The sequence below is a fragment of the Delphinus delphis genome, chromosome 19 (assembly GCF_949987515.2).
Source record: "Delphinus delphis chromosome 19, mDelDel1.2, whole genome shotgun sequence".
Taxonomy (NCBI): Eukaryota; Metazoa; Chordata; class Mammalia; order Artiodactyla; family Delphinidae; genus Delphinus; species Delphinus delphis.
The window spans coordinates 7,105,377-7,127,563 of NC_082701.1; the positions used below are offsets into that span (position 1 = coordinate 7,105,377).

The 22,187-nt window shown below is 52.9% G+C and overlaps 1 protein-coding gene and 1 long non-coding RNA gene across 5 annotated transcripts; one reads left to right on the forward strand and one right to left on the reverse strand.

The window, feature by feature from the left end:
* The first annotated feature begins 439 nt into the window (after positions 1-439).
* On the forward strand, positions 440-16,988 carry LOC138413889 (uncharacterized). Of its 4 annotated transcripts, none has more exons than XR_011246270.1 (5): positions 440-500; positions 8,127-8,284; positions 10,364-10,514; positions 11,345-12,012; positions 12,237-16,988. It is a non-coding gene; the product is annotated as an uncharacterized lncRNA (long non-coding RNA). The 4 variants fall into 4 exon arrangements; XR_011246269.1 differs by having other exon boundaries at positions 11,345-11,475; positions 11,892-16,988; XR_011246267.1 differs by having other exon boundaries at positions 11,345-16,988.
* Positions 6,007-20,428, reverse strand: FADS6 (fatty acid desaturase 6). The gene is made up of 6 exons (XM_059997892.2): positions 20,180-20,428; positions 19,356-19,522; positions 10,048-10,228; positions 8,599-8,786; positions 6,995-7,174; positions 6,007-6,377 (listed from the first exon to the last, which is right to left on the reverse strand). Exons 1-6 carry the CDS (start codon positions 20,340-20,342, stop codon positions 6,228-6,230), a joined length of 1,029 nt encoding a protein of 342 aa, XP_059853875.2. The 5' UTR covers positions 20,343-20,428; the 3' UTR covers positions 6,007-6,227.
* Positions 20,429-22,187: the final 1,759 nt, after the last annotated feature.

Below are 22,187 nucleotides of genomic sequence, written 5' to 3' on the forward strand. Positions count from 1 at the left end.
AATCCCGCCTCCCACGCTCCAGGAAAGCACAGCGTGGCGGCTCCACCCCCACACACGAAAGAATCCCGCCGCCCTAATGAAAAGCCCGCCCCCCTGGTCCACCCCTTTCCGCTGAGGGCCCGCCCCCCAGGACTTCCGGGCCGTATGTGACTCAATAAATTGCTCCGTAATCTTTACCCTCCCTCCAATTATCTGGAGCCTAGAGTTGGAGGAGAGCAAATCCCCATTGCTGTTTCAATCCCGCCTGAAAGAAGGAACCAATTAGAAAGGAGCTTACTTTACTTACCCCACCCCCGGAAGCTGTCGTCGCTTGCTGATGACGCGACGCCTGTCCCATTTGATAACGTACCCCGGCTCGTTTCCATCTCAGCCAATCACAAGCCAGGTTCAAGCGAGCCTCCCCGCTCATTGGGTAATAACCACAGAGTCCGGAAGTCTGGAAAAAGGGTCTCCAGGCGGGACTTCGGGCATTCCTTTCACCGGCGCCGGGCGTTACACAGGTTTGACCCCGATAAGATGCTGTCCAAGTTGGGCCAGGGAGAATTTTAAACCTTGGAGATCTTGTTGCTTAATCGTCCTCCCCTTTACAAAGGTGAGGGAACAGAGAGGAGCGTCTTGCCCTCTGTACCAAGGGCAGAGCCAGATCTCCCACCCTTGTCCAGCAGGCTGGAATAGGGTGAGGCGAATGAGGCAATGGCCTGGAGTACAAAATTTAAGGGGGCGCCAAAAACCTCAGTAATCTTGTAATGCAGTGTTTCAGAAGATCAAAATTAAGGCAAAAAAATCCACAAGAAACAAGATGTATTTTTTAATTTATTTTTTATACGGCAGGTTCTTATTAGTTATCTATTTTATACATATCAGTGTATATATGTCAATCCCAATCTCTCAATTCATCCCACCACCACCACTATCCCCCCCCTCCCCGACTTTCCCCCCTTGGTGTTTGTTCTCCACATCTGTGTCTCTATTTCTGCCTCGCAAACTGGTTCACCTATACCATTTTTCTAGATTCCACATACATGCGTTAATATACGATATTTGTTTTTCTCTTTCTGACTTACTTCACTCTGTATGACAGTGTCTAGGTCCATCCACGACTCTACAAATGACCCAATTTTGTTCCTTTTTATGGCTGAGTAATATTCCATTGTATATATGTATCACACCTTCTTTATCCATTCGTCTGTTAGTGGGCATTTAGGTTGCTTCCGAGACCTGGCTATTGTAAATAGTGCTGCAGTGAACGTTGGGGTGCATGTGTCTTTTTGAATTATGGTTTTCTCTGGGTATATGCCCAGTAGTGGGATTGCTGGATCATAACGAGATGTATTTTTAAATGACAGGTCCGTAGTCACATCTGACCCAGTGATTCTGATGCTGCCTCCCCCACCCTTCCCCCAAGGGCCTTCTTGTGAAGCACATCCTTGGAGAAGCCTTTCCTGACCCATCCTCTCCCAAGCTGGGTTAGGGCCCCTTTTTGTCCCTGCAGCACTCCAGCCCATCATTACCTATTACACTGCTTTATCATTCTTTTTTTTAAATAAATTTTTAAATTTTTAATTATTTATTTATTTTTGGCTGCATTGGGTCTTCGTTGCTGCACGCGGGCTTTCTCTAGTTGTGGCAAGCAGGGGCTACTATTCGTTGCGGTGCACGGGCTTCTCATTGCAGTGGCTTCTCTTGTTGCGGTGTACGGGCTCTAGGCACGTGGGCTTCAGTAGTTGTGGCTCGCGGGCTCAGAAGTTGTGGCTCGCGGGCTCTAGAGCTCAGACTCAGTAGTTGTGGCGCACGGGCTTAGTTGCTCCGCGGCATGTGGGATCTTCCCAGACCAGGGCTCGAACCCGTGTCCCCTTCATTGGCAGGCGGATTCTTAACCACTGCACCACCAGGGAAGTCCCTATCATTCTTGAATTATTTTTTTTATTGAAGTTGTCGACTAAAAGAAAAATGCACAATGTACACATCGTGAGTTCAGTTTTATTCCGGGACCTTACTGAAGACTGTAGCCTAGGAGACAGCCTCTCAGATTACTCTGAGAAACTACTCCAAAGAGGTAGGGGAGGAGCCAGGATATATATGAACTTTTTTTGCTGGGAAAAACATGTAGTCAAGCAAAAAAAGAGTATTGCTCATCACAAAGAACAGACAGCTCGAGTTAATGCTTTTACTGCTTTTCCATGTACGATGCAAGAATATGGGGTCACTGAAATTTTTCCTTAGATATATAAATGAACTATCTAGGGACCAGTATATCCAAAGCACAGAATGCTTCCTGGTTTTCCCCATCCTGAATTCCCCTTTGGGATCATTGCCAGTGGGTGACTGCAGTAGCTAATGGCTTGATTCTTATAGAACTGGAATGGCAGGCAACATTTTTTTCTTTACAAAGTACAATGAACAGAAAAGTGCACAAACCATAAGTGTACTATTTGATGAGTCACCACGAAATATAACCATGTAACCACCACTCAGATCAAGTAGAACATGGCCAGCACCCCCAGGAATTCCTTGTGCCCCTTCTAGTCACTTCCCCTCCCTGGTACTCAGAGGTAAATACTGCTCTGATTTCTAATAAGTCATTGTGTTTTGTGCTCATCCCACTAGACCAGGAGTAGGCAAACTACTGTTTGCAGCCCAAATCCTGCCCACCACCTGTTTTTGTATTTGTATTTTTTGTATTTTTTTTGTATTTTTGTTTTGTATTTGTTTTGTATTTTGTAAGTTCATGGCTGTTACATTCTTAAATAGTTTTTCTAAAACTGTAAAGAATAATGTTCTGTGACATGTGAAAACTACATAAAATTAAAAAAAAATTCTTTTAAGGACCTCCCTGGCGGGCCAGTGGTTAGGACTCAGCGCTTCCACTGCCGGGGCCCGGGTTCGATCCTTGGTTGGGGAGCTAAGATCCTGCAAGCCTCGCGGCATGGCCAAAAATATATATATTATATTAGAACACAGTGATGCTTATTTCTTTACATATTGTCTCTGGCTGTTTTTGCACTTTGACGGCACAGTTGAGTAGTTGTGACAGAGACCATATCATCCACAAAGCCCAAAATATTTACCATTTTGCCTTTTACTGAAAAAGTTTGTCAATTCCTGCACTAGACGGTAAGCTCCAGGAGATTGGGGCCCAATCTCATTCACTCTTTTATCCCCAGAGCTTTGCACAGTGCCTGGCACATAATGGATGTTCGTAAAGAGTTTGTCTTAATGATCCGTTTATTAAGACGGCAGGAAGAGAAGGACATTCAGGATCTGACACCCCAGCAAGCCCTATAGGGCTCCCTACCCAGAGGTAGTATGTCTGGTGGTTAAGAGCAGGAATTCTGGAGTTGGACGCACCAGGTTTGAATCTTTCTTCCTCCACTTGCTAGCTATATGATATTGATCAGTTTAATCTCTTTAAGGCTTATCTTCACAATATGTAACGTGAGGGGAAAATAGTACCAATTTCTTGTAAAGATTAAAGTTAGATAGCATAGGGGAAAATGTGCTGTAAGTTCTGAATTGATGTTAGCTATCATCATCATCATTGTAAACATTATCACCTCCGATACACCTCTGTTAATTAGACCATAGGTGTCTGCAGAGCCCTAGAGGGGCTTCATTCACTCTTGTCATCTCCCCTCATTTCTCAAGCCCCACGCAAACCCAGCCACAATCCCAGCGCAACAGAAAATCAAGCTTCAAAGTGATGGAGTGTTCTTGGGTGCTTCTTGTACAGCCAAGTCTGGTACCAGGGCCTCCAGCTGCAGCGCATTCCCCACTCAGGCCCAGATCAATAACAATGAGTCACTGATTGTATTAGGATGGTTTTATTTTTATTTTTTTAATAAATTTATTTGTTTAGTTTTTGGCTGCATTGGGTCTTCGCTGCTGCACACAGGTTTTCTCTAGTTGCTGAGAGCTGAGGCTACTCTTTGTTGCGGTGCACAGGCTTCTCATTGCGGTGGCTTCTCGTTGCAGAGCATGGGCTCTAGGCGCGCGGGCTTCAGTAGTTGTGGCTCGCGGGCTCTAGAGCGCAGGCTTAGTCGTTGTGGCGCACGGGCTTAGTTGCTCAGTGGCATGTGGGATCTTCCCAGACCAGGGCTCGAACCCGTGTCCCCTGCGTTGGCAGGCGGATTCTTAACCACTGCGCCACCAGGGAAGCGCTAGGATGGCTTTAATCATTAGCCAGGACTGTGCAATGGGGCCTTTTCTGATGTTGCATTTTTCTTGTGGAGAATAAGCAGTTTGATTAATCGCATTCCCAGTCCTTAAGGCCTCGTCTGAGTCGCTAATGCGTTTCAAAAGAGCAGCGATAACATATAGCAAAGCAGTAAGGGGGGGGGGGTGCTGCCAAGCCTGCCTCGTTCCAAGAGGGCTGCTTGGATCCAAACCTCTGCTCTATCAGTCAGCCTCCCAGCAGGAAACAGACAGTGTGCTCAGAGGGGCTGACTGAAGAGAGTTTAATGAAGGAACTCTGTGCAGAGGTGTAGCAGGATGCGGGGTGTGGTGAAGTCCCTCCAGGGCTAGCAATAGCTGGAAGCCACTACCAGCCCAGGCCCGGAAGGAGCAAAAGGAGGGACTGTTTCAGAAGTAGTGAGAGCTGTAGCTGTAGGAGAGGGCGCCGGACAGGAGGTGTGGGCTTCGGGACAGGAGCACAGGGTGGAGGAGAAGGTAATGGCTCTGGACGGGCAAGTGGCAGCTGCCCAGCAGAGCCACCTAAGGCCACACCAGAGCTAGGTTCCCTAATAGGACCCGGCTTAGAGAATGCCTTCACCTGCCCTCTGACCCCTCAGCGCATCCCATGTGCTGGCATTTAGCCTCCCCATCTTCAGGGTCACCACACCCTTCACCTGGTCCAAGGACTTCACTGAAAAACAAGGCAATTGTGTGCTCAGAATAGACTTGCGTGTCCCCGACCAGAGATGATTTCTGCCCCCAGGGGACATTTGGCAGTGCCTGCAGACATTTTTGATGGTCACAACTTGGGTTCCTGGAACCTAGTGGGCAGAAGCCGGGGATGCTGCTAAACACCTACAGTGCACAGGACAGGCCCCCAGCGACGGCGCTATCTGGCCGAAACGTCATGGTGCTGAGGCGAGAAACCGTATTTTAAACTAACTGCTCTGGCTCCTGTCACAGGCTGGGCCTCCCTCTCTGTTCCTCCATCAGCCTCCAGCCGGGCCCTTCCTCCCACCCTCTAATCCAGCCTCCAGCCAGGGCAGCTCCCAGCCCTCTCGCAAATCAAGGCTGCGCGCTTTGGGCTGAATCTCAGTGGTGTCCCCATACCTGGACCTCTTCCTGCGGCTGGCACCAGTAGTTCTCTTATATTCCCATCTCGCTCCCAGGCTGCAGACCATCCTTTCACAGCCGAGCCGAGCCCTGGACCCCCAGCTCGTGTATCCGCACCCCCCACACACTCTCCTTCCCCTCCTTCCTCTCCTCTCTAAGGCCATCTGACCTCCAGACCCTGTTCCCGGAACGCCTCTCCAGCCTCAGCGACCCTCCCAGTAATTTTCTCTCTCTTCCAATTGAGAATTCTTCCACCCCTTGTAAACATCATGGAACAAAGCAGACTTCTAGAGCTAGCCAAGGTCACGCTCAAGGCTATTCATACCCTTTCTCCCCTTATTTCGCCGGGAGTGCCCTCCCCACAAAACACACACTCTGATCTCACAGATGCCGTGGGTCTCGGGAGCTGCTGAGCCACTGTCTTGCACAGGCTTCCGGGCTGAAAGCTTAGGAAGGTCTCTGCCAAAGGTAACCTCTCCTCGTGGTCCCTGGGGAGAGGGCTCCATAGGGGCCAGAATCTCAAGGGCACAGGAAGCAGCAGTGGCCAAGTGTGGGGCTCCCTGGCACCAGGGAGTGGACCCTTCTCTCCCGGTGTCCCCGCCTAGCCCGCCCCCTCCATAGGGCCCCTCCTTACCCCCGTCCTGTAGCCCTACCAAGGCTCAGAGCGAGCAGGGGAGGAATCCGGCTGTTCAGTCCTGAGATGAAGTTGGCTGAGGTCCAGACTGACCGGAATGCCCAGCCACCTTTATTCCTTCCCTCCAGGTATTCCTCAAAACCCGGAAAAGCAAGCAGGGCAGGTGGCCCCCGGGCCCCCAGCATGAGCTCCCCGTCTCACTGCCCACCTCCAGGCAACCTAGCCGCACCCACTGGGCAAGGGCCCGCGCCCTCCCAGCCCCGGGGGTGGGCCCGGAAGGGAGAGCGGGGTGACTGCGCCGGCCCGCCCCTCACTGCAGCCCCACCAGCTCTGTGATGGGAGGGGTCTGCACCATGAGCTCCTCGTAGTGGTGGAGAAACAGCCGGAAGCGAGCCAGGTAGGAGTCCTCGTTGTACGGCAGCTGCTTCTCACGGAGGAACTGGGACACCACGGGCTTCACCTGCCAGAAGGTGGGCGGGAGGAGGGGCCGCTGAGCCGGGGCTGTGGGCAGGCCCATCCCCACTGGGACCCTTCCTCTGCCCAGCCCCCCCCGCACCCCCCCCCCCCCCCCCCCCCGCTCCTGTCTGTTTTGTCCCATGATGCTCCGGAGGAGCTGAGGGGCTTGGAGAATTCCCGCCTCCCATTTCCAGCAGGCAAGGGAAAGGGAGGGCTTCTCCCCAGCACCCTTCTCTGGAGCTCCCGAATCTGTGACAGTCCTCCTTTGCGTAGGGGGATAAACCACAGCTCCTTTTCACCAAACACCTACGGAGGGCCCAACATTTCAGATCCATTTCTTCATTTCATCCTCAAAGCCTGTCAGCGTAAGCACTACTTAGTCCCATTTTACAGATGAGGAAGCCGAGGCTCAGAGACATTCAGTTAACTTGCCCAGAGCCACACGGCTAGTAAGAAAACCAGGTGTCTCTGGTCAGAAACCCACACTGCTGCCTGTACCTTGGACTGACCTTCCTGGGAACCTCTGACCAGGCCAGTTGGTTAGAGAACCCCGAAGGTGACTCCCCCTCCACCCTGAGATAGTTTCTTCATCCAAGCGTCCCCAGCCCGACCCTCATCTACCTTCAGGCACATGTTGTCGGAGAGCCTGGGGAAGAGGTGGTGCTCCACGTGGCAGCTGATGAGGGAGTGGCCGAACGCCCAGTCCAGCACGGGCAGCCGGGGCAGGTTAAGCACCCCCAGGCTCATCATGTGAATCCGTTGTGGCTTCTTGTCCCGGGAGAACATGGGCAGCCCGATGTGCTGTGACAGACACAAGCGTCACGCCCTGGGGCTGGGCTGGGCAGCCCTGTGCCTCCCCACCCTGCCTCAGGCATCCTCAGCTAGCATCCGGGGACCGTGGGTCCTGCCGCCTTCCTCACCTCCCACTCCAGCAGGACCCAGTAGAGGCGTGAGGAAGCTGAGGTCCTCCACCCAGCTGCGATGCGACCCTGTCTGTGCCCCTCGCTGAGTCTCGCCCGTCTCCGGGTCCCTCTCCCTATCTGTGCAATGAAGGGCTTGGCCTGGGTGCCTCTCGGATCTCGTGGTCCTCTAAGCCCACGACTGCCCACCGACGTCCCTCATGTCCCTGTGCCTGCATCCCAAAGAGACCCTTCTCTGCTTTTTTTCACCAAAATCCTGCTCATGGTTCAAGATCAAGTTTGCGCATCCTTGTGTATTTTTTCATTCAACAAGGATGTACAGGGCTTCCCTGGTGGCACAGTGGTTAAGAATCCGCCTGCCAATGCAGGAGACACAGGTTTGAGCCCTGGTCCGGGAGGATCCCACGTGCCGCGGAGCAACTAAGCCCGAGAGCCACAACTACTGAGCCCGCGTGCCTAGAGCTCGTGCTACAACAAGAGAAGCCACCACAATGAGAAGCCGGTGCACCGCAACAAAGAGTAGCCCCCTCTCGCCGCAACTAGAGAAAGCCCGTGCGCAGCAACGAGGACCCAACGCAGCCAAAAATAAATAAATAAATAAATGCATTTTTTTAAAAAAAACAAAGATGTATAAACGCCTGCTCTGCCAGGCACTGTCCTCGGTCTAGAGGATGTGGAAGTGAACGGGAGCTTCTGCTCTAGCAGGACAAGCAGATGGGGCACAACTATGGGATTATGTCATGGGATTCAGTCATTAATGGCAGCGTGGTAAGTGCTGGGATGGTCATATGCAGGATGCTCTAACCTGGGGTCTTCACTTGTCCCGGGAGCAGGGAGCTGACCATCCCTGGAAATGGCCCAGAACTGAGTGCTGAGCTGCTGGCCCCCCATGAAGACCTTCGTCTCCAGCTCCTGCATCCGCCTGCCTCGACACGTGTGTGCTGGGACCTCTGCGCTGGCCCTTGGGCTTATCACAGTAAGAGCCCTGGAGGTAGGAGCTGGGGTCCTATTCACTTGTGTCTCCACAGAGCTTAGTCTAGTAACCTACACATAGAAGCTTCTTAATAAATCTCTGATCTGTGTGTGAAGGGCAGCCGGTGTTGAAGAGAAGCTCCTTACCTGGGACCAAAACTCTCTGTGATGACCCACAGAGAGAAAGGAAGAGAGAGGGTGGGCAGGGGAGGTGGAGGGATGCTTCCTCAGGTGGCCTCTCTCTCCCCCCGGAACCTAGGGTCCAGCCTGCGCCAGGGACCCTGGAGAGTGATCCCTGTAGCCCCCAAGCACTCAGGGTAGGGGAGGCCTCACCTGGAAGATGTTGACATGAAGGTAAGGGTGGGCCAGCAGGGATCTGGTGATGAGCATGCAGACCAGGGCTGAGCTGGGGCTCTGGAAGCCAGACACGTTCAGCAGCAGCCAGTAGTGAGAATAAAGGCCCAGGGAAATCAGGCCAAGCGTCCGCAGGGCTGTCCCGAGCTCCACCTCTCTCAGCCGTTCTGCCAGAAGGGGCAAGAGATAGAGGGAGGGGTCAGCGAGGTTCCGATCCGACGTGAGTTGGCTCCCTGGTGGCTCAATAGTGCCAACTAGGGTGACCTAGGTGTTCAGCTCGTCCATACACAGCCCTGAAAAGTAGGTTCGCCCATTTTCTTTTCTTTTCTTTTTTTTTTTTTTTTGGCCGCGCGGCTTGCAGGATTCTTAGTTCCCTGGCCAGGGATCAAACTCGGGCCCCAGCAGTGAAAGCACCGAGTCCTAACCACTGGGCCTCCAGGGAATTCCCTTTTGTATTTTCGTTGTTGTTGTTCTCACCCATTTAATGGATGAGAAAACGGAGCAGTAAGCAACCTGACCAAGGTCAGTCTGGTAGTAAGTGGTGGCCTGGGACTTGAGCCCAGGTCTGGCTGTCCCCTCGCCCCTGCTCTTTCCACCGTATGATATTGCTCCTATGATACTAAAAATTATAACATGCAATAGAGTGTGAGGCATTTAGAAAGCATTTTTATATCTATGACCTCATTATGCTTTCACACCATCCTTTTTTTTTTTTAGAAAAAAAGATATTTAGTAAACAATAACACAAGTGAATGTTTATAACATGATCAGGGATTATTAAATAGACAACAAGATGATGGTAAATGAGGCTTGTATATCCAATAGAAAGAGTAAAGGTTATTCATTTATTTATTTAGGCATTTGATGCCTTCCCATGCAACTTTCTAGTCTTCTCAGAGTTTTTTAAATTTTTATTTTATTTTACTGTGGTAAGAACACTTAACATGAGATTTATCCACATGGGTTTAAAGTGTGCGGTACAGTACTGTTGTCTCTGGGCACAGTGTTAGACAGCAAATCTCTGGAATTTATTCATTTTGCAAACCTGAAACTTCACGCTCATTGAACAGGGACTTTCCACTTTCCCCTCCCCTCAGCCCCTGGTGCCACCATTCTATTCTTTGCTTCAATGAGTCTGACTACTTTAGATCCCTCATATAATACGTGGAATTGTTTCACACCCTCTTTGAGGAGCAGGTAAGAACCTGAGGTTCAGAGAGGTTAGGTTACCTGCCTGTGGTCACCAGCCAGTAAGTGGCAGAGCCAGACTTGGCCCCAGGACCAAGGTTCTTTCCACCCTGCCTGGCTGTCTCAGAAAGTTTCTGTCTGGTCTCAACTCAGGGCTTCTCACTTCTTCCATGAAGCCAGGAGAGGAAGGAAGGAAAGGGGGAACCAGATCTTTGCAGGACCCAGCCCTGGCATACTCACCGACAGCCACCAGTGGGGTTATGATGGGGATCAAGAGAGGAGCGAGGAACATGTAGACGTAGCGGTTGAGGCAAGGCAGCCTCCACGTGCTTGAGTCCCCCAGGCCCAGCACGTTGGTGTAGCCATGGTGCATCTTGACGTGTCCGTACTTGGCGTGCTCTGCAGTGAAGGACGTGCATACCTAGGGGAGGGAGCCAGAAAGGGCGCTGGGGTCTGTATCAGGCACAGGCGAGCAAAGCAGGATCTTCGGAGCCTTGAAAACACCCTCCCTCCCCAGACCACGCATTTCCAGGGCCTTCCTGCCTTCCACCCACAGCTCATCAGCCTTGAACATCAACTCTCAGGGATCCACGACCACAGAGTGGCAGCCAGTCAAAGCAACTGCGTCCACTTGGCGTGCAAATCAGTTGGCGTGCACAGCCCCCCGTGACTGCAGCCTGCAAGCCTGAGGATCGGACACACTGCAGGTAAAACTCCTGGCATGTGTTGCCATTTATTTTGTGAGGGTTTATCTTTGAAACGTCTGTACCTTCTTAACACTGCTTTGCATTTGGGGCCCACAGCAGTGGGGGCAGGGGTGCAGGAGTGGCCTGGGGGCGAAGAAAGGCCATCTTCTGAACTGTCCATGAGGGTGCCCCGGTGAGGACCAAGAGTTCACTTCTTCCTAGGGGTGACTCTTCCCTGGCGTGACCCACTGTGGGATTCTCTGAAGCTGGCAGTGAGCGGCGGCAGCAGCTCAGACTCCAAGAGCAGTCATTCTGAATGTAAAAGAGGCGCTAAGGTGTTTCTTATGCAAATATATGCAAATGAACATGCAGCCATCAGCCTCTTCCAGTATTTTATCCAAGCCAGAAGATGTTGCTAATTTTATTGAAGATGCTGCCTGCCTATTTCCAGGAGGACGTGAAGGGTTTCCCAATGCCAGTCACTGTGAGCCCCATACAGACAGCAGAACACACTCAGTTGAGTGTTCAGCATTCTGCACATTACACATGTAACTCATTAATCTTAAGCCTGGCAGGGTGTGGGGGGGTTATTATTATTATTATCAGTGCTGTTATTATTCACAGCTGACAGAAGCAGAAACTGAGATAGAGGCCACATGCCCACCCCAGCTCACTCAGCTAAGTAGGTGGCAGAAGTGGGATTTGAACCCTGGTTCCATCCAAGATAAGGCATAAAACCCCTGGGGTGAGTCACTGCAACAGAGCATGAACCCAGGCTTAGAGTCCAGGCAGAAGAGACAAAACTGCGAGAAGACAGATAAGGAACGACACTGTCTTCCCACTGTCTGCAGAGACTCTCTCCCTTGGAACGAAATGAAGCCGAAAAGTAGGATATGATGTCACAACAGCAGTTCCATAACAGACAGGGGAAGACAGTCAAAGCAACACAGTACGGGCCCCTCTCAAGGCAGAGGACGTGAAGGTAAATGCTGATTCAGTGGCGGTGTGGAGTTCACAAAAACAGGAGGCGCTTTGCTCCCAGATGATGGAACCCGCAGAGGCGTGGGTTTCATCTCTGGTTTCGGAACCTTGCAAAGGGACAGAACCTGGGGGAGGCTGCAGAAGGTGGGCAGGTAGCCTGTCAGTTAAAGTGATGTCTCTTCCAGGCCTGCTGGTCTGGAAGGACCTGCTGCTCAAGAGGGCCAGGCAGTTGGTTCAACAAAGGGGCCTCCGCCGGGGTCTGCCAGGACCTCCTCAGAGGCCAGCCTGCCTCTCTCCAAGGCCTGCAAGTGTGTTTTGAATCTCACGGTTCTGTAACCAGAAGAAGCGACTGTTTTTAACTGCTCCTTCCTCATACTTCTGCTCGGAGGGCCGATCCTGTCTGCTTCTTTCTTCAAGAAATGTCAGCTGAATGCAGCGATCTGCTCTCCCCTCTGGCCCAAGCTCCACATCTCCTCGCTGACCGCACTTTGAGCAGCAAGGCCAGAAACGACCTGGGGCCTGAACCCTACCAAGCCTGGTAAGAACTTGACCCTCAGGGGCCTGGTAGGGCCAGGTGCTCAGCCACGTGCCCAGACCTGGGAATGGGGTCCGGGGCGGGGATGGGCCACCTGTGTGGTCTGACGTAACACATGATTTGTGACTCAGCGCAGGCTTCCAGAGTCTGTGTGCTTTGCCTTTTTATATAACTAAGAAGAGATCTGAGGCTGTTTCTGTGAGACTGGAATTCTCCCTCCCATCTAGATGTTCTTTCCAGAAGAAGAAGGAACGCGGTGGGTTTGGGAGAAGGAGAGATTGGACACGGACTGCGGTGTGTCTCACTTGCACCCATCAAGGGGCGGGAGGAGGTAGCCACGGGCCACAGATGATCCCGCCGCACAGGATTATTCACAGGTCTCACCCACGAGGATTTCCCATCCAGACCCAGAGAAAGTTCCAGAAGCTTCTTGATATTGCTACCCTCTGTACCCTCAGGAAGACTTAAGAGCCTAGACCTCTTAGCCGCACTCAGGCTCTGCAAGTGGCCAGAGTGTGTGCGGGGCGGATGTCGGTATGATGCCTCTGGACATCCCCTCTAAGCTAAAATCAGAGGCCCAGGCCTCTCATTCACTCATTTAGTTGTTTTTTCACTTAAGCATCCTCAGACCTCTGCCAGCAGCCAAAGGTCGTTATCTAATATTCTCCTCTTTTATCTTTTACACAAACAATACTTTGCAGGATTAAAAACCATCATTATAAGATTATGACACAAACTTGGGTTTCAAATAGGTCACTTTACTGGATTGGAAGGGGAGGGGCAGGACGAGGCAGGTGACGGCCGGAGGCTGTAGGTGTGGCCACTGGGGGAGGTGAGGAGTGGGCGGAGGAGGAGGCATCAACACAAGGGCCAAGCTTCCAGCTCAAGGCCCGGCGCAGGGTGGGGTCACTCCAGAGATGGGGCAGGAGAAGAGGGCCACAGGCACAGACCAGCTGAGAAAGAGGGGCTGGGGGTCATCACAGCGGCAGCACCCCTCAGGCAGGAGGGACTCCAGGTTGGAGTCTGCCCAGCTTCCATCCCTCCCTCCAGACCCTCTCTCACTGATCCCAGGGCTGAGCAACCCCTTCACACTGGCTTCAGAGTTTGCGGGGTCGTGGGGTGCTTCTGAGGCTCCACAGGCCTCAGCGATTGGTTGGTCAGATAAAGTATAGGGCACCCACATAAATTAGAATCTCAGATAAACAACCAATCATTTTTTATAGACATATATCCCAAACAGTGCTTGCATTTCTTGTTTATCTGAAGACTAAAGTTCACTGGGCATCCTGGATTTTTTTTTTTTTTTTTGACTGTGTTGGGTCTTCATGGCTGTGCACGGGCTTTATGTAGTTGTGGCGAATGGGGGCTACTCTTTGTTGAGGTGCACGGGCTTCTCATTGTGGTGGCTTCTCTTTGTTGCACAGCATGGGCTCTAGGCGCACAGGCTTCAGTAGTTGTGGCACGCGGGCTCAGTAGTTGTGGCTCGCGGGCTCAGTAGTTGTGGCTCGCGGGCTCAGTAGTTGTAGCTCGTGGGCACAGTAGTTGTGGCTCGCGGGCTCTAGAGCACAGGCTCGGTAGTTGTGGTGCATGGGCTTAGTTGCTCCACAGCATGTGGGATCTTCCCGGCCCAGGGCTCTAACCCATGGTCCCCTGCATCGGCCAGCGGATTCTTAACCACTGCGCCACCAGGGAAGTCCCGCATCCTGGATTTTTATTTGCTACATCTGGCAGCCCTACTCAGTGAGAACACAAGTCCCTGAGCGCGAGTCCTCGGGTACCACGCGGGCTCTCCCGCTAACAGTGATGTGTTAGCACCTTCGGATAACAGAGGGGCCGCAGTGAGGGCGGAAGCCAGAGGAGCCTGGAGTGCCTCATCCTGCTGGGAGCGGCCTGGATGTGGTCGGGTCTGATCCTATCAAGCGGCTCTCATGAAATTCTTTCCCTTTTCAGGCCTCGTCCCTAGAAGCTCCCAGCTCCTCTGCTTGGCCCATGGGCCTCCTTTTCCCCTTTTCTCCAGAGTCCCCATGAGATTCTAGTGACTCCAGGTTTCTGTGGGTCCCTCATGCACTATGCTCTTCCCAGATCCATGCCTTTATCTGTACCTCTGCTCAGCCTGCAGCCACCTTCCTGCTTCTGGGCCTGGGATCAGGAGCCCTGTCCTGGCAGTGTCTCCTCTGGACACTCTCACCAGGGGTTCTCGGCACTATTGACATTTGGGACCAACACTGTCTCAGCCCCCAAAGCTCCGCAGCAAACCCAGCCTCCCTCCAATCTCCCCTTCCAACTGGGCAGGCACTGGGCCCCTGGGAGCAGCCCCACCCTTTTCTCTCCAAGCCCCTCCCCCAGGGACACTCCTCAGACTAAGTGCTGCCCCCCACAGACGACCACCTGATCTGCTCCTGGGTCCTTGGCCTCTGGGGGCCAGTGGGCAAGCCCACCCAGAAGCAGGCTTTTAGAGACCCTCAGGAGTTGGCATCACCACAAGAACCCTTAAAAGTACATTTTGCAAATCTGCACATGTGATAAAATGGCACAAACACACACACATACACCAATGTCAACGTCCTGGGTTTGCTGTTGAATGACATTTACATAAATGGAACTATTGGGGGAAACTGGGTGAGGGATCCACTGGACCTCTGTCCTCTCTGATCTATTTTTGCAATGTCCTATGAATCTATAATTTTTTCAAAAATAAAAAGGTTTTATTTTTTTTAAAGTATATTTTGTACTGCAGATCTGAGTTTGCCTGCTAAATAATTCTTTTAATTAAAAAACTTAAAAATCACAGCGGTGCAAACTCAGATTACCACCTCTCGGGGGGCGGGAGGGGCCAAACAAAGATTAGAGGCAGCCCAGAGGATAAGAGCCACCCTGAATTCGTGGCAAGGGAGCGTTCGAGCATCATGACTAGGCTGGGGGTTCTCGGCTTTGTTTCCACCACCACCACACGGGACTGGAACGAAGGTGACCGCGTTTCCCTGGGTGACACCCCTCCCCCAGGGCAGAGCTGGCCTGTGCTCTCTGTGGACCATCTGTGACTCCACCCCCGTAGCACAAAGCTGACTTCAGAAGGAGGGTTTGAAGTTGAGACACAGTGGAGCTTAGTAACTGGTACAGCCTGTTCCCTCCTACTCAGGGGAACATCTTGATAGTGAGTGACTTGCAAGGGAGTCCCTAAAGCCCTCTTGACTGCAGGAGTTAATCTTTCCCAACTAAAAATAGAGTTGTCATATGATCCTGCAATCCCATTCCTGGGCATGTGTCTGGAGAAAACTATAATTCGAAAAGATACATGCACTCCAATGTTCATTGCAGCACTATTTACAATAGTCAAAACAGGGTAGCAACCTAAATGCCCAGTGACACATGAATGGATAAAGAAGATGTGGTATATATATACTATGAAATACTACTCAGCCATAAAAAAGAATGAAATAACGCCATTTGCAGCTACATGGATGGACCTAGAGATTATCATACTAAGTGAAGTAAGTCAGAACGAGAAAAAAATAACCATATGATATCATTTATATGTAGAATCTAAAATGTGACACAAATGAACTTATCTGCGAAACAGAAACAGACTCACAGACATAGAGGACAGACTTGTGGTTGCCAAGGGGGAGGGGGAATGAGGGAAGGATAGATTGGGAGTTAGGGATTAACAGATGCAAACTATTATACATAGCATGGATAAACAACAAGGTCCTACTGTATAGCACTGGGAACTGTATCCAATATCCTGTGATAAACCAGAATGGAAAAGAATATGAAAAAGAATCTGTGTGTGTGTACGTATGTATATATATGGAAAACTGAATCACTTTGCTGTATAGTAGAAATTAACATTGTATATCAACTATACTTCAATAAAATAAATTTAAAAAAAATCTTTCCCAAGCTTCAGTACTTAAAACATGGGGGCCTGCCCGCCCCAGCCTGCCCCCCACATTCCTGTGGCCTTTGACTGGCAGTCCCCAAGGATATGACTGACAGTCCCCGAGAATATAACTAGTAGTCCCTATGACATAGCCCAGGCCAGGGTGATCAGTGGGCAAGGTAGACAGTCAGAAGTACACTAGTAGGGGAAATGGAACATTCTGGTGTAGACTGGAAATGGGTCCAGAGGGAAGTTCATCCTGGTGTGGGTGAACTTCCTGGTGTATGATTTGGGATACTTTTGCAGAGAAACAACAGCAACCTGGATGTCAGCCACCCCGTCCATCCTGCCAGCTCCTCCCCTCAGATCTGATGGGTCACAGTGACCTGTCTCACCCCCAGCCCTTGACAGCAGACCTTCAGACAAACCAGGCAAAAGCTGGCTGCCCCAGGAAAGGCAGTGACATTCAGCTGACACCTGAGGCTGCAACTAGCGGACTAGATTCTTCTATAGTGATGCTGCCTCCTGAGGGTCACGGTTTGGGAAAAGCACAGGCAGCCAACAAGAGGAGGATTACAGGGAGACAACAGGACGTGGCAGACAGGGAGAGCCAGGGATCCAAGAGGGTCCCAGGTCGTCCGCTGAGATGCTGCATGTCGCGAGCTGGTCCTTTGCGTGATGCAAAGGACAGGTGGTGGTCCAGGGCCTGAACAAACAGCCCCCTCAACACACACACACACACACACACACACACACACACGTCCACTGAGCTTTGCATAAGTTGGTCAACCTTTCAGTTAAAAATAAACCGCTAACAGAGAAAACAAAACAAATAACAACAAAAATCACTAATCCTGGGACGAGCCTGGTGGTCTGGTGGGTAAGACTCCGCGCTCCCAATGCAGAGGGCCTGGGTTCAATCCCTGGTCGGGGAACTAGATCCTGCATGCTGCAACTAAGAGTCCGCATGCTTCAACTAAGATCCCGAGTGCCACAACTAAGACCCCGCGCAGCCAAAATAAATAAATAAATAAATTTTTCTTTTAAATTACTAACCCTTTCCTTGCAGTTGACTGTGTTCCCTCCAGAGGGAAAAAAAAAAAGAAACTTGTTACTTCGAAGCAAACATTGAAGAGTCAGGCCCAAACCCTAAATGAAGATCTAGGATGTCTCGTTTAATCCTCATGCTGGCTTCATGAGGGAGGAAACATTATTCTCATTTATTAGGTGAGGAAACTAACAGTTAGATGCTGGTCCAAAGGCAGCCACTGTGTCCAAAGTGCCCCTGACGCTGTCCCCTGCCTGGCGGACAAGACCCAGGCCTCCACTCGCCCCGCCATGCCATGGGCTGAGGAGGCAGAGCCACCCCTCCTTCTCACTGGGAGCTGGATCTTCCCCAGAGGGTGGCCAGGGCCATGCCTTGATGGGGGCGTGCAAGAGTGGAGGCCTCCCACTCAGGTTGGCCACCTGAGAAATCTGTGACCTGCCCACAGCTGATTGCAGCATAACAGCCTCTGTCACAACACGGGGGCGGCAGCCCAGCCCCCTCCACCATGGGGGGGCTCACCCACCTCTAGGCTGTGACCCTCCAGCAGCTGGCTTTTCCCTGGACCTTGTCCCCCCATCACCTGCAGGGTCATCATCAACAAATATTGAGTTCAGCCCTGTGCCAGGCGCTAAAGGGACAAGGAGGCAAAGATGAGGCCACTGCCCTGGGTCCCAGGGGACAAGAGGAGGTGCAGCCACCAGGCTGCCTGGGTCTTTCAGGGTGGGCCACGCGCTCTGGTTCGCCTGGAGCCCTCCTGCTGGGGAGCCTGGGAAGACTCCTCCTTCTTAGCTGCCCCCAGGCCCCTGGGACTCAGTACAGCTTTGTCAGATCCACACAGAGCTAACCCTCCCTCTCGTGTCCCATGGGACTGCCTAACATGCCCGGTTCCTCCCCTGCCTGTGATGACAAACTCAGGGGGCATCTGACCCTGGCTCCCCGGTTGGGCCTGCACCTTAGAGTCTGGCTGGGACCAGTGCCCAGGGGTCCCCGGGAAGGAGAGTGTCTTGAAATGGACCCTGAGGACCCATTGGTTCCCCCTTGTCCTTGGCACTTTAGAAATGTATGCAAGGGACTTCCCTGGTGGTTCAGTGGCTAAGACTCCAAGCTCCCAATGCAGGGGGCCTGGGTTCAATCCCTGGTCAGGGAACTAGATCCCACACGCCGCAACTAATAGGAGTTCCCATGCCTCAACTAAAAAAAAAAAAGATCCTGCAAGCGGCAACTAAGACCCGTGCAGCCAAGTAAATAAATAAATACTAAAAAAAAAAAAAAAAAAAGAAAAGAAAAAGAAATGTGTGCAGGTGGAAGAGATGGGTTTGGGGAAAATGAGAGCAATGGAGAGTTCTGGGTAGGAAATGCTTCCTCTCACCCAACCGATGCAGTATAATTTTATAAAACGTCGTGTGTGTGTATGTGTGTATGTACAGTTACGTAGAGTTTTATAAAGTTATATAACTTTATTAAAAGTTAACAACTGAGGGACTTCCCTGGCAGTCCAGTGGTTAAGACTCCACACTTCCACTGCAGGGGGCACGGGTTCGATCCCTACTCGGGGAACTAAGATCCCGCATGCCAAGAGGCGCGGCCAATGAATAAATAAAAGCTCTTTAAAAAAGTTAATAATTGAGTTAATTGGTCATGGTAACCAGTTCCTGGCAAAAAAGGGCTGTTTCTGGTACCAGCTTTCATATTAGTTCATAAGGGACCTGGGTGGCCACGGGAGAGGCCGCCTGGAAAGGAGGGAAGGGGCTCTCAGAAGAACTGGAAGGCCTGACACCAGTCCACAGAGAAGGGCAACCTGGCCAGAAACCTTTGCCTTCCTGACCGTGCCCATAGGTTGAGGCAGCATGGGGAGGCAGTGGAAGCAGGGGGGCCAAGGGTCAGGAAAGAGGAGGCGCCTTCCTGGTACAGCCCTGGGGAAACAGGGGGCTTCTAGGATGGCTTGGCCATTGTCAGGTGTCCTGAGATGGCAGAGCTGGGGTGCTGTGACACCAGTCCCCTGCTTCCCTGCCCTTTGGTCTGTGGTTCACATCCTAAACCCTGATTGCAAAACCAGGAGGCCCCGAAGGTGTAGCCAGGACCTGCCAACCACAGGCATCCTGGTGGGAGGAGGAAGCTCTACCACCCTTGGCCCAGGGCTGCAGAGAGGCGAGCCGGTGCCCCCAGGAGAAACGGGTGCTCAGACCACATCGGCTGCCACAGTTAAATACTCATCATTCCTCATGCAGCCCTCTACCCCCTCAAGGGCTTGGGGACGTGCACACACACAGACACACACCCACCATAGTGAAGGCTGCACACTTGGGCCCACAGACCACAGCTGCAGCTGCCGGCCCTCGAGGGCACACACAGCTGCACACACCTAGATTCTCACACACAGTACCAGCAGCTGCTCCCACCCAGTCCCAGGCTCACCTCCACAAAGAAAAGCACCCAGATCTTGCTCCAGCGTTTGGACTCGGTGAGGGCACCATGAGTGGCAAGGTGGCTGCCCTTGACAGTGAGTGTGTAGTGGCACACACCCAGGATGGTGATGCCCAGGGCAAAGGCCAGGAGATTCTCAGAGCGCAGGCACAGGAACCCTGCATGGAGAAGGGAGAATTGGTGTTAAGGGGAGCGGTAAGGGCAGGGCCTTTCTCTGGTTCTTGGAGATCTGGGCCCAAACAACCCAGCCCGCATCCCTGGGAGCCCAGGCCAAAGCGGGCCCAGTCCTGAGGACTGCCACAGACAGCGGTGAAGCAGGTCCCATGATGGCCTGAGGGGCATGGGTTGGCTCTCTCTACCGGATTTGGGACAAAACAGCCCCACTCACTCACCAAGGAGACGCTGGGAGTCTTGATTCTGCGCCCCAGCCAGAGGAGTGATGGTGTGGAGGGCATGGTGGGGGGTCCAGGCCAGAAGTGCAGGGAACGCTCCATCCTCCCTCTCACTCCCCTCACCCCATCCCTGGTGTCCCCTTGGAGCACCCTCTCCTTCCCCAGGCCACCTCATGCTTCCCTGCCTCTCCTTGACTCGGCTCAACTTTCTCCTCCACTGCCCTTCGCGCCATCAGGGCTCCTCTGGGGACAGAGGCAGGACACCCCAACTAGACTTTCGGGGTTGACCCTCTGTCCCGGGGTCCCGGGCACGCGCCGTCTACCCCACCCCGCCGCCCCCCAGCCCTCTCCGTCTCCCTCCCCCGCCTCCCACCGCCCCCATCCCAGCCGGGCCCCTGATCGCCCTGGCCCCGTGTCCCTCACCGGGTGGCAAGGCGAGGAGGCTGAGCGCGAGGATGGCGCAGTCCACGCCGTGGCGCTCCCACCACGAGCTCACCCTCACCACGTCCTGGACCCGCACCTCCAGCTCGCCCAGCAGCGACTCGGCCCCGCCGCTCGCACGGAGCTCGCCCCGCGCCGGTTCCATGGGCTCCGCGCGGCGGGCTCGGCGCCCGCGGAGGACTCGGGAGACCGGAGCGGCTGCGGCGCCCGGCGGGCTAAGCGCAGAGCGCGAGCCGGGGCGGGCCGGGGCGGAGTCACGCGCGCGGCTGGGATCCCCGCCCCCCGGTAAGGGCGCGTGCCGGGCGCCAGGGCTTCTGCTGCTGAGCGCGGCGGCGACCCGGCCCGGGGCCACCCTATCGGCGGGCAGGACCAGAATCGCCGCAGGACGAGCGCGCAGATGTGCGGGGGTGGGGAGGCCATCCGGAGCCAGAAGCAGCTCGCGGTCCAGCGGCCCCGGCGGGGGCGGGGCGGGGGTACAGAGACCCCAGGGGAGACCCCCAAGGGCCTTCCCTGTTTGCCTGATCTCAAATAACTCCCTCGCGTTCTCCCGGACCCCGCACCCCGCTCGGGTTTGTGGTACCATTTTTATCCCATAGCTTAAGTATTTTTCTCAGTAGCACTTAGCGGACTCTCCCACACAAGACACGGACATTTGTTCCCTGTTTCCACCGACAGACTGGGCGCAGGTGCCGACAGGCCTCACTTTGCCAATTTTGCTCAAGCTGTATCTTCAGTACCTTAAACAGTGCACGAAAATATTTTTTAATTCATGGGACAGAAAATTCGAGGCCTCACTCCACCCAGACCAGTGGGGGAGTGGGGGCACCCCTTTGAATCCGGCTTTAGCAGCGGTGACACGTGGAGGGTTGGCTTCCCAGCCCAGTGGCTTTGGGGGTGAGAAGGGATAACTATAGGGAAAAAACGTTCAGAGCTCAGCATTCCAGGTGGGGTCCCTCTGCAGTGCCGATCACTCGGGGGCGGTGCCCGGGTCTGAAAGCCAAGGCAAACAGCACCCGTCCTAGCCCTTCCCATCAGCCCAGGCCCCAACCCAGCGCTGCTGGAGGTCGGCCTTGGCCCCGGGAGCACGAGCCACTGTGTTCTGCAAACACCCTTCTCGGCTCCTGAGGGTCCTTTCTCCTTTTTCTTTTTTAACTTTCCCCCTGGTTTCATACTGAAGTCCCTTTAAAAATGAGGTCTGGGATGGTGAGGACAGCAGCACTGGCCTCAGGAGACCTTTGGAGAGGGGGAGGGGGAGGGGAGGGGGGAGGGGAGGGGGAGGGGGAAGAGGGGAAGGTGGCAGGAGGGAAGAGATGGAGGAGAAGCCTATGAAAGAGGGTCAGGAACACTTAAGACTGATTCCTCGGTCTTCCTTGGCGTTTTCCTTCACTATTTCTTATGAGTTTATCCCTCCAGTTTTTTATAAAAGGGCAGGATTTCTTTACCAGGTTGCTATTCAAAAGGGCTTACGATTTAATAGGCCAGTTCTCACCACACACACACGTCTGGCTCCGTACAGTTTACCACTGACTTCCAGGTACTTATTAGGCTTGGTGTATCCCCCACAACTCTGTGAGGATGACGTCATCCCCATTTAATTGATGGGGGCCCGGATCTGCCCACAGTCACCCCACAGTTATTAAATGGCAAAACCAGCAGTCAAATCCAGGAAGTCTCTAAATCCAATCACCCTTTGTTTTTATCAGAGATTCTTCCTTCTCAAACATACTAGCATTTTCAGGGAGGGGATACCTACAATTTTTTTTTAATTAATTAATTTTATTTATTTATTTTTGGCTGCACTGGGTCTTTGTTGCTGTGTGCGGGCTTTCTCTAGTTGTGGCGAGCAGGGGCTACTCTTCGTTGCGGTGTGCAGCCTTCTCATTGTGCTGGCTTCTCTTGTTGCGGAGCACGGACTCTAGGAGCACGGGCTTCAGTAGTTGTAGTGTGCAGGCTCGGTAGTTGTGGCACGTGGGCTCAGTAGTTGTGGCAC